This window comes from Patella vulgata, chromosome 7 (assembly GCF_932274485.2).
Source record: "Patella vulgata chromosome 7, xgPatVulg1.2, whole genome shotgun sequence".
NCBI classification, from domain to species: Eukaryota; Metazoa; Mollusca; class Gastropoda; family Patellidae; genus Patella; species Patella vulgata.
The window spans coordinates 16,228,140-16,240,628 of NC_065885.2; the positions used below are offsets into that span (position 1 = coordinate 16,228,140).

The window sequence follows — 12,489 nt, forward strand, 5'->3', positions numbered from 1 at the left end:
ATTTACTGGCATTCCAACTAAGCCTAAACTAGGTTTTCATGCAAAGCTTTTGCAAAAGTCTCACAAAATAAATAAGTATAACTGTTGAACTTACTTATAATCAGGCATGTAGGCAACTACAAAAGATCCCCAGCAAATACACAGTGAAAGTCCTATGAAGAGGGTAACATAATAGGTAAATCTATCAAGATCTCTATCTGTTTCAGAATAACCCCAAGATACCCAGTTCTGAAAGAAAAGAAGAAAAAAAAAATTACAGATATAAAATTTAAAACATTAATTTTTGTTTGACCATAATCAAAATGTGAGCATTTCATTTCGAATTGAACTTTTTAGAGTTTTACAATTTTATTTCAAAGTAGGAAATGTTTGAAGCTCGAACAAGTAGTATGGAAAATGTACAATCATTGTCCATGTCACGTACATTTAATTATTCGTTTCTAAATGCAAAAATTAAGTACGGAAATACTGCCAAAAGCTGCCATTTGCACTGTTTACATTTCGCTCTGTCGCAGGCTACGGTTACTCTCACAGTTTGGAAGTAAACAATTTTATAACAATGAATTTCACACCATCTACACTTGTTTTCACCTGCTTGACACTAGTTTATAGCATATTATGAAGTATTATACCTACATAAATAAAAACGCACTCCCAAGTCACCTGAAATAATTCTACCGTAACGTCACCACAGTAAATATAGTGGTGGCTGGAATGGAAATGCACACGGCTCTTTGCCCGGTGTATTTAATCATTTAAAAAGTTTAAAACAATTTCCATAAATAAAGGCTATGCATAATATATAAGACAATTTGACAAAATCAAATAATTAGGTTGGAAAAATATTTCGAATCATACATAAATATTATTTGTAGCGTAAATATAGACAGGATATGTGAGAAAGGAATTCAAGGGGGCATTACCTGTGCTCCGCACGTGGTACATGTAAATATGGTGTATGCACATTGTGTGATTCGTGTTTTGATATTCAATTGATTACGGATATTTTAAAATCTGAATTCTACACCTCAACAAGTTGTGGTACCATGATACTTAGCGGAATTCACATGGATACGGATGATAAATTGCACAAATCTTCGAGTCGCTGAGCCAAAGCAGATTCGCCGACTTTCAAGAACTTTTAGGCATTCTCATAATTCTGATGCCTAAAAAAATGAAAAGGTTTCATATTACGATATTTATATGGAGCAATGTACGTCAAGACGTGTGTGTGTACCTCCATGTATGGATATGTGTGATCTGATTGGTCTTTGATAATTGAGAGTGAGAGGTTATTTATGGAAGCGACAGGTATAACAGACAAGACACTGGATAACAACTCCGGGTTTCTGTTTTTTTCCCCCTTACCGGGGGGTTGCATGGCTGAAGGGTTAGCGTGCGTGTGCTGTATCATAAAGCCTGTCATTGAGTCGACTGGCGTGGTTTCGAATCCCCGGTTGTACGTGACAAGGAGTAGGGTCGCCTGTCCAACCTCGTGGGTTTTCTCCCGGTCCTCCGGTTTCCTCCCACTGCTAAAGCACGCGCAAACGAATTATGTAAATAAAATTAAACCATATGTTAGTCCCGAAATGACCCTAGTTTGTGTCGAGTGGACGTTTCTCTCTCTCTCTCTCCACGTTACCGGTACTTATGTGAATTGAACACAGTCATGAAAACATTATTGATTATGATGATGATTATTTGCAAACCGATTGTTGAATTTCTGAGGTGCTCTATCTTATTAGACGGTTGGTGCAGAAGTCAAGAGTACGACGTTAAACCCCATTGCCGGCATTGCATTCAGGTTGTTTACCTTTTCAAGATTTGAGTCTGTATTTCCGAACATTTCTTCTAATTTTTTCATCTCTTCAGTTTTTGGCATAGGTTCAACAGAGGTAATAGTTGCATCTTTCTTACTTTTAGATGTTGAAACCATTCGACATTGTTTTAGTTCAGCAAATCCTATCCTTGTGCGAGCATGTAATTGGGAAGCAAGTCGACCTTGCTTCACCAGTGCCCTCCAAACACCAGCCATGTTGGTTCTTGCTCTCGCAAAGTCTCGCCGAATCTCAATGCCAATATAAATACACAGTTTCGCATTCGTCAGGGTAGATAATTAAATTGTCTCACTTAAAGAAGGTAATAAAATAAATATAATGTAATGCAAACCTTCTTATAATCATCATATATTTTAAAGACAAAATTGCTTTCATAACTGAAACCACGCTCCTTCACATCTAGCTACACTGCATTAGCAGGTTGGGATGTGATGATAACGGCCTAAACTATAACGTCAAAAATCAACTTTGGTCATAACGGCTAAACATTTATTCATAACGACCAAATTTTGGTCAAAACGGCCAAAATATTAATGTATCACAAAAACAGTACATTTTACAAAATATGATTTTTTCTTTAATAGAAATATCTAGATCTACAGACTATTTTTAATTTTATACCGATTGATTAATCAATTGATTGTTAATCCCTAATTAAGTACTTCCCATTACCAAACAGTTTGTACTTAATTAGGGATTAACAATCAATTAAAACTCTAGAAACGAACGAACGACCAAACAATTTTGTCTACGATATTACCTTAGGTGGAAGTGGACGTAAAAATCTAGAAACGAACGAACGAACCAAGCAGTTACCTGATTGTGTACTTGATTCAGAATTTCTATTATGTAGATTTTATGGTAAGTTTCATTTCGATGATCAGCTTTTCAGAAGAATAGCTGTGTCCGGTCGTCAGGTGAAAATGATATGCATCTATGGTATATTATTTTTCTAACACTGTTTATCCAAATCATATTTACGTGGGTCTGAAAACAACTCAGAACTCACATTACATGATAACAAGTATATTACACAAATCATTTTGAATTTTATTTGGCCGCTTTGACTAAATTGTTTGGCCTTTATTTTCTTATGAATTATAGTATAGCCAATGATAACAAAGTAAAGTAAATTTAATATACTATTTCACTGATCATATCTTTGATCTTTCAACGGTGTTTGTAAATGTATACTTACATGTACAGTGTAAATATATTGTAAAATTTGATTATTATCTAATTTTGCGAGGTGGATATTTCTTACGTTCAGATACACATGTTAGCGAAACTTATTTGACTGTACCATTTCTGTTTTCATTTATCAATGAAAACCAACCAATGAGTAATTTTACACGAAAATCTCTGTATGTGCATGGTAGGCTATATGTTACTCTTGCCAGAAGATGACTTTCCTGTATGCGAATCTCTTTGGCTCAATTGGGATAGTTTACAAAAAAAAAATCCTCAAATCTGTCAGCGTAATTACCCTCTATTCATCATTGGCCAAGTCGGAGCAGAATCCGCAGGACGTTGATTAGATAACAAACCTTAATATATCTCAGCGTTTTTAGTTACGTTCTCGTAGCTAGACGTTGATGAATTCTATTTCGTAAGCGTTACCAGTGGTTCGGACCGTGCGCTGTAAGGAGTCTTGCCACAACCCCTTCCCACAATGCAAAGAAATGATGGCGGTAAATCCAATGGCAGACATCAACTGTTCATTAAACATCGAAGAAAATATTGAAGGTTCTGTTGTCTCTTGATGATCGGTATAGCGTAACACCGAAAGAGGTTTCCTTGGGATATTTTTGTTAATTTCTTAAAATATATGGAGGCCATATCTTTGGCCTGACAAGTCAAACCCTGGAGACGGTGATCAGTCATTTAGAGATAAAAAAACAAACCTATACCCATACGATACGATACGTAAAAGTGAAAACAAACCTCTTTGACTTTGACTTTGTCAATAATACTGAAGTGAAAGAATCTTTCTTAGCACTGACATCTTTTCAGTAAGTGATGAGATTTGATTAATTTTGAATAATACTACATTCAATAAATGATTGTAATAACCGCTCTTCTCAAATATAGCTGGGAGGTTGGATGGCCAAATATCATTTTTATTAATAATATGGTTAGTGTGTCACTGTGTGTGCTGTATCAAGGTCTGCCATTGAGTTGAGTCAACTGCTGTGGTTTCAATTCCCTGGTTGTACGTGACAAGTGGTAGGGTCGCCAGTCCATCCTCGTGGGTTTTCTCCGGGTCCTCCAGTTCCCTCCCACTGCTATATAGTATACTCCTATTATTTCAAGCGAATTATTGAAATAAAATTGAACAATATGTTAGTCCTGAAATGACCTAGTTTGTGTCGAGTGGACACAAATGTTCAATTTAGACCCATTTTAGCTTTGTTGCTGTTGGCTTAGTTGAAAATGCACAGAAAATTTAGTCTGTTAAACTTAGTTAAAGTAAGTGAATTTTTGTTTTTATTTTGAAGGTAAGGCAGATCATATCAAGAGGATTGCAGATATTATTTCAGTCTTAGTATATATATGCCAGAAGCTGTTATTTCATGTCTGGGCCATTTGGTGATATAATTTTCGATGAAATTTGATATGATGATACATCTATACATGTATGTCAAAATCCAGGAACCATGAAAGACAATATGTGGGGAGAATGGATGTAACATAGCAATATATTTGCTAATTATCAAAATAGTATGCAACATCAATTACTAAAAACAATTAATACATATATAACAGTGCTGAGCTTCTCTGTAATATGCCAGTTCTGTAAACTTTGAAATATTAATCAGATTGTAAAGATTTTACTGTGAACAATGTCTTTTAGACAGCCATATTCATCAAAAAGGAAAAATGAAGGGGCTAGTACATCAGGTGGGCAGGGAACAAATCAACCAGCAGATAAACGTCAAAGGATTCAGGAGAAGCAAGACGATTGGGATGAGGATGATTGGGATGAATTTTCTCAAGCAGACATGAGAGATATTGATTTAATGTCTTCTCAAGCATTGGCTGAAACCTCTAAACCAGTTGAACAACAACCATTTGTAGCCCCGAAATCTATGCTTTCTTTAAAAAAATCTTCGTCTAGTTCTTCGTCAAATGGAACTGATACAGCATATCCATCATCTAATGAAAGCATCAGGAAATCTGTAAGTTCCTCAGCAAGTCTTTCCAGTAGTTCTTCGTCTAATGGTCAATCATCATACAGACTATCTCATTCTGTGTCTCTCACAGGGTCTAACCCACGAATAGCACCAAGTACTGAAATCAGTGATGCATTGAGAAATGAATTAGACAAATGGAAAACAGATTGTGAAAGAATAACAGAAGAGGTGAGTAACATTTTTATATTCGTATCTTATTGGAAGGATAAGTGTATAGTTTATCGTAAAGGTCCTAAAGGACTAGGTTGTAACTATTCAATGTTACAGGTTACGTCCATCTTTGGCATGTTTGTAGTTAGTAAATAAAACGCATAATAAAATAAGACAGCTTATCTGTGATATCAACATCGGTGGACGCGGACGTTAAACACTAATAGAAGAAGAAGACACATGGCTTTCACTTCAACTTTTCCCAGTCTGTCAAAATTGGGTTGGATGTTAGTGAGCAGTTTGTATACGTTAGTGCTGACATCTCTGTTGTCCATTTGCCAGATTTACACTTTAGTGTAGTGGCAAACATTCAAGCCTAATCCAGCAGTTTAGGTCACCAAATTACTATACATGCTGCACTTTGAAGATTTTTGATTTGAATCAGTATTCAATTTGTAGAAAATTAATTTTCTGTAGTTATTTATTTCATAGCTTACCTTAACTTAACCATGATAATTCTCCTTTCAGAAAAAATCCATAGAAAATGATCTCTACATTAAAGAGGGTGAGATTAAAAATTTGCGATGCAAACTTCGACAAAAAGACACAGAACTCAATAACATACGTATTGAAAACACAGCGAAGGTAGCCGAACAAAAACAATTACAAGGTGATAAAGAAAAACATTTAAAAATAACTAACGAAAAGTTGGAGACAAGATTACAGTTTAAAGAAAAAGAACATTTAGAACTAGAAGAAAAATATCGTTTTTTAGAACATAAATTACAATTATTAAGTACAAGCTCACCTAAGAAACCATCTATGAGTCCTTCAAAATCTCGCAGTCCTTTGGTTAGTAAACCCCCTTCTATAGTTGTATCCCCTCGACCAGTGAAAGGACAATTCCCAACGGGTGATTCATTCAGATCAGATGAGAGACCTGAGACATCAACTCCCAAACCATCAACCTCTGCTACGGAAGAAACAACAATATTACGAGGCAAGTTCAATTGTACTATTGTTTATTACACATCTATTAATAGACTCACACATCAGAATATGCCATGGCATGTTATATCCAGTCAAAAGTATTCTGAGCCAAGTGTGGGCTGGAAAGATTTTTCAACCCCTATTCTCATTTATCATGGGTAGTGCATTCATGGCAGACAAGGAAAGCATGTTTAGCCTTTTCGGATGGGACGGAAAATTGACTTTTCTTTTAATGGAATAGAAAGGTTACAGCAGGATGCAGGATATCTGCATTCAAAACACTGACTTCTAATACCCAGCAATTAAAAATTTTAGAATAAAAAAGAAAAGTGTTTTTTTGTTGTTAATATGTTTATTTTATTTAATAGAAGTTGGAACTGAAATAAGCAGAAGATGTGTTTTAAATACCAATTTTTCATCAGGTAAATAAATACTTATTATTAAAGTTTACACCATATTTTGATTTGTATCCTCTTCTGCTGTTGCTTATATTGATGCCATTTTATGTGTTCTTCTTTCATAAATCATATTTTTGTTCTTCTCAATAAAACTTGTCATTTATGTTCTTCTTTGTAGGTAAATTTTTAATCAAAATGATTTTGTTTTGTTTTGTAGGAGATGTCAATGGGCCCAAACTGGTAGCTAGATTACTGGATCATAATTGTAATGCAGCAGGGGAGATAACTGATAGAGGAATAGTTGGTTTGCTTCATACACCATCAGTTAGCTCCAATCTACAATCTTTACACTTTGATAGAGATCAGAGTAATTTACTTCTATCACCGGTAAAGAGCAGGTATAAGTGTGTAATGTTTGTTTTGTATTGCAAGTTAACCTACTTCCTGACAAATTAATTATTGGTTGCACTGATTCTGTTTTTAAATGGTTTTTCGAGGTAATTAGTGTGATCGTTCATGATCATGATCAAGGGGGCTACGGTAGTCGAGCAGTAAGAGCATTGGTTCCCTTGTGTCAGGCAGCACCATCAGGGATGACCAGGAGAGTGTTGCCTTGTTGTTCAGGAAAAACTGAGGTGAACCCATGTACAGACTGAAGTGCGTGTAACCAAGAACTCTTTACACCTTGAATTTGATGAAAAAAAGGTGAAAATTTTGATATTCGGAAAAAATTTGCCTCTCTAGCATTACACATGTAAACATAGGAAAAACTTGTTAGTCTTCAAATAACCAAAGCATTGTGTTGATGAGATGTTAAAACCCATTCATGCCCTATCCTGTTTTTTGATACCATAATTGCTTTAAAAATTGTAACATTGTGGAGTTTTTCTTGTGGTTGGCATATGAGGAAATAAGTTTTGTTACTCTCTCTCTCTCTATACTTAGTTTGGTTTCTAACACAAATTTGAACACTGATTTATATTATGTATTGCTAATTTTTCAGGAAAATGTCGGGTGCACATGAACAGCCTAAAGATATCAAACCAATTGTTGATAAAGAACATTATAACTTAGCAATACATGGATTACAAACATTACTAGACAGTGTTGATTCTATTGAGACTGTTGAATCAATTACAGATATAACTAACACAGCAGCTGTACTAATATTACCTTTATTAACGGACTACTTCACACATTATATAGCCATGTTATCATCAAACCAAGAGACAAACGGTCTAACCAGTCCAACAAATTCTGGGTCTTTGAAAAGCAGCAGTTGTGAAAGTTCCATCGAATCGTTAACAAGTTCGTTAGGTTTGTTGTTAAAGGATGGGGCTACCTATGCTCAGAATATGGAGATGTTGACATCTGCTTCATTGATTACGTTAAGACATTTGGTTATTTATAGTGCTGCTGTGAGGGACGCTCTTTACCCGAAGTTTGACATTGTTAAAGAGGATAGAAAAACAAAAAGTAGAGGTCAGAAGCCACTATCAGAGGTAAAAAGGTCTTTTTATTTTAATGTTTATAGCATGTGGTAGTGTATTTATTAGTTGTTCTAAAACAACTTTAAATTTTACATAACATCTTTAACATTCGTCCATTGAATTTTGTTTTGAGATTGAATTTACATGATTTCTTTATGTCAACTTGCTTTTTATTTTGAATAATTCTTCCATTGACTTTTATTTTAATCTCTATGTGTTGTTATATTTTTTAGGTAGAATCATCAGGAATGGAGACAGATGTGATGACTGGTAGTTTATTTACTTCTGTTACATTATCTTCAACAGTTCAACAACAATTACAATCATCTAATCTTTTAAATAATATAGTTAAACTAGCCACACCTTCTATAGAGGTAAGTAATCTGACTTAAACAAAATATTTCTACTCAAAACGTGAAAGAAATTTATGCAAAATCATTAATGGTTGATCTAATAAAAATAAAGTTTTAGATTTCTTTGACATTTTGTGTGTTAATTTGTATTGTGGGTGACAAACACCCGTAGAAAATGTTGGGATATAATCAAAGTGTGTATTCTGTGACATACACATAATTTAAGTTAAAATTGGTAAACAAACTGACTTCAACTTAAAAACAAAAAATTTATTATATAGAGCTTGCTCCATCACTAATTAGATTAACACATCAGAGCAACCCAATTCAACATTTTATCTTGACCTACATCAAAGATATTTAGTGTTATATGCATGTGAGCTGCCAGTTTCTCAGTAATAGCATGTCCAAATGCATTGAATTTTTTGTTTGTTCTTGTTTTATCCGAAGCCCTTTCTCCATGTGAGTAAGGATTCTTGAGAATCGAGGCAATGTTACCAATTCCTTTGTATTTTATGTTTAAGGTTGATCTTTATGCTTCTCGTAATTATATGCCTAGTTATCCAGGTCCTACTATAAAGTTTATTGTCTGAATCTAAAGAGATTTTTGGTACTGGATAATGATTTAATGTCGTCAGTAAATTATTTCTTATATTACAGAATCCAATATATAATACCAGCATTGTCAATTTAGCTTTAGATGTGTTAATTTCATTTGTGCGAAAAACAACGACATCTCAACTAGACAAGTAAGTATTACATAAAATGCTACATGTATTAATGTTTGGTAATGTCATCATGTTGAATAACTTTCTCCTCTTTATTCTCATTCGGTGGTCATTGTACTTGTAAATCATTTGACATTTCTAAAGACACCTGTGAGTATGCAAATTATTAAAATTTAAAAATATTTCATATAGTAGTCCAAAACCCACCTGGTTAGATATCTTAGATCCATATGGAATGTTACCTGGCATTTGTTACAAATCACTTTGAACTACTATATTCTTATATCATTTGACAATGGGTGAGTGACATTACATGTAATTTCTGATATTTTTGTCTACTTTCAGTTTAGTACCATTAACAAGTGTGTTAAGTAACTGTTTACAATGTGATAATCATCCTGTTATTGTTATTAGTGCTATAGATCTATTGTCTTGTTTATCGCAATCAGATAAAATCAGGTCATCTTTAACAAAACAAACAGGTACACAATCATAGAACAGATTTGTACAATTAAAAGTTATCAAACTCTTAAATATTTTGTGAAGACAGGGGACACAATCTTTAGTCCTCATAAGCCAGTTTATCACAAACTAAATTTATTTCTAAGATATTTTAGCTTGAATGGCTACAGTGGTAATTTTGATTCGATGTGTGGTTTTCTGTTTCCCACTCAGGATTGTTCATGAAACTGTCTGGGGTTATATTGTTACTAACTTAGATGTCACTGCTCTCATCTTTAATAAAATTGCCATGAAATTGTGTAATTTGAATTATTTAAATGTTTTTATTTTTAGTTTCATGTCCATTAACATCAGTTTATATGTTAGCCAACAAACCATTCGAAAATGCCAACCAAGAAGAAAGACGACAAATACACATTAAGGTTCGTTAAATTCCCAACATGCAAGAATAAAGTCTAAATTTACAGTTTAAGGTCATTGAAAAAAAAGTACTGTTATTTTAACAAAAAGTCAGTTAAAAAATTATTGAAATCAATCAATTCTAACGTTAATTTTGGTTATTTTAAGGTTGCATTGGTGTCTATCGTTTTCAAACTGACAAATACAGTAATAATAATTTTGCTATCATATTCGTACAAGAGAATGCCCATTCTATATAAAGTTCCCATATATTTCAAGTCAATAATTTTGTAAAGGATAAGGCTTGTTGAAGTATTTAACAGATTTATTTTCTTGCCAGCAATGATTTTTCAATTCTTGCTATTATCATTTGGGCTAAGGAATGCTCCTTGTTATTTTCAATGATGCATGGTTCTATATTACTTTATTACTACATTTTATTATTGATAATATTTTCAAGAATCAATTAAATGGACGTCTTGAATGTGAAACTATCTTGTCCTCATTAAACACGATTTCTTTTCTATTTTAGATAATAATGTGCATGTTAAACTTTACCTCATGTAGAAATGGTGTTAATCAACTTGTAGAGACAACGTGTTCATGTGCTCAAGAGGTAAGCCCTTTCCTAGAAGCATTTTCCTCTCTTCTTAACTGCCAGCAAACACATTCATTTGTATTCATTCAAATTGACATTGATTTTATATCTAGTGTGGATGACTTTGCTGCTGGTGGGTGCTAAGCATCTTTCTGTGTTTGTTTTTTACTCCTGTATAAAACTCTGCAACTGATCAGTTGCTTGGTCATTGTTCTTTCACAGTGTTTCTCTACTTTCAGTTTGTACGTTCTATGGTTCTTATTATTCATAAAGTAATGGAAGATTATCTAGTGCATAAAAACAATAGTTTAATTAGTGTTTTAAAACAGGGATTGAAACTGTTAAACACAATATGGTTTTATGATGGTGATTTACTTGAAAAGTCATATCATTATGTCAACCTTATCTATTCTTTATACACCATCTTTAAAATAAATCCTGAACAGTATGAAAATGAATGTAAGTATATTATTATATGTGTTAATGTTCATATCAGACCTCTCCCTCACATATATTTATGTTACTATCACACTTCTCCGTAAAAGGATGGTGATCACTTGCCCTCAAGGGTCTGATGTTGATATCAGACCTCACTCACAAAGACTGCATTCATAACACGTTTGATTTCTATTTGTAGTCTAGTACAATATATTTTCTATTTTTAGTACATCTTTTCTATTTGTAGTACAACATCTTTTTTATTTGTAGTACAATATGTTTTCTATTTGTAGTACATGTACAATATATTTTCTATTTTTAGTACAATATGTTTTCTATTTGTAGTACAATATATTTTCTATTTGCAGTACAATTTTTTTTCTGTTGTAGTACAATATGTTTTCTATTTGCAGTATAGAATGTTTTATTTGTTAGTATACATATCTATATATGTTTTACTTTTGGTATTATATGGATGTTTTTTATTTGTGAGTATGTTTTATATTTGTAGTATGTATGCTAAGACAACTAGAAGGTAATGAAGAAGAAGAGGAAGAAGAATCTATGGAAGCAGATGACTAAAACTGAATAATTTCACACCATCTACACACACACACTCCACTCACCCCAGACTTTTAACAAATATTTATTAAATAGTGATTATGTATTGTGTCATAAATTATTTCAGTCTTTACTGTTTTACTGGAAAGGCACCCAAAATCTGTGCTTTACATATAATTCTATCTCTGAACTTCCTACAAAACTTTGCATCGACTTAAACATTTGTATATTTAAATAGCTTCAAGATTTTGTGCCTTTCAGAAATTCTGCATACCTCACTATGTCAGAGATATTGTAAATGTAAAATGGTTAATTTGAAACCTAGGAAGTTTGACACAATGTAACACTCTTTATTTACCCCAGTTACTCTGTTTATTTATAAATTATTGCACAGTATTCAATTGTCAATTGATAAATATGAATTTAGGGGTTTTATTTACTGTATTTACTGATATTTATAGAGAATTGTTGAAAGTATTTGATATATTGATAAAATTACAATACTGTATCATAAATCTTTTTAATAAGTCATATATAAATAAATTATTTAATTTACAACAAAGTAGTGAATATTGTAAATCATATATTATTAATGTACATATGTAAATTTACAAATTAGTAGTAATGATGTACAGTTATGTAATTATATTGTAAATTAAATGCTTGTAATATAATATGAATGATCATAAACTATATTCCAGTAATATGTGGTTTGTGGTTTTCTTTTATAAAAATGAGCTGCCATTATCTCATGATGATAAAATCTTTAAATCTATGCCATAAAAATAATACTAATGTACATGCAACGATTTATCAGTGAGTTTCAAGTGCAGCCCAACTCTAAAATCGAATTGTAATAAAATTATACCATATGTTACTCCCTAAGTGAC

At 32.8% G+C, this 12,489-nt stretch overlaps 1 protein-coding gene across 2 annotated transcripts; it reads left to right on the forward strand.

The window, feature by feature from the left end:
• Window positions 1–3,529: 3,529 nt before the first annotated feature.
• LOC126827794 (serine-rich adhesin for platelets) lies at window positions 3,530–12,138 on the forward strand. 2 transcript variants are annotated; one of them, XM_050557330.2, is made up of 13 exons: window positions 3,530–3,850; window positions 4,337–5,200; window positions 5,711–6,182; window positions 6,541–6,594; window positions 6,788–6,968; window positions 7,574–8,072; window positions 8,294–8,434; window positions 9,074–9,162; window positions 9,487–9,623; window positions 9,937–10,025; window positions 10,535–10,618; window positions 10,840–11,059; window positions 11,550–12,138. In XM_050557330.2, exons 2-13 carry the CDS (start codon window positions 4,682–4,684, stop codon window positions 11,618–11,620), a joined length of 2,556 nt encoding a protein of 851 aa, XP_050413287.2. In that variant the 5' UTR covers window positions 3,530–3,850; window positions 4,337–4,681; the 3' UTR covers window positions 11,621–12,138. The 2 variants fall into 2 exon arrangements, with proteins under 2 accessions (XP_050413287.2, XP_050413288.2); XM_050557331.2 differs by having other exon boundaries at window positions 3,530–3,764.
• Window positions 12,139–12,489: the final 351 nt, after the last annotated feature.

Excerpts from the sequence above, each read along its gene's own strand:
- LOC126827794 (XM_050557330.2), top strand. The coding sequence starts at position 4,682 with ATGTCTTTTAGACAGCCATATTCATCAAAAAGGAAAAATGAAGGGGCT. Across the intron at positions 6,183-6,540 it reads AGAAACAACAATATTACGAG|AAGTTGGAACTGAAATAAGC; the intron begins GCAAGTTCAATT and ends TTTATTTAATAG. Across the intron at positions 8,435-9,073 it reads TAGCCACACCTTCTATAGAG|AATCCAATATATAATACCAG; the intron begins GTAAGTAATCTG and ends CTTATATTACAG.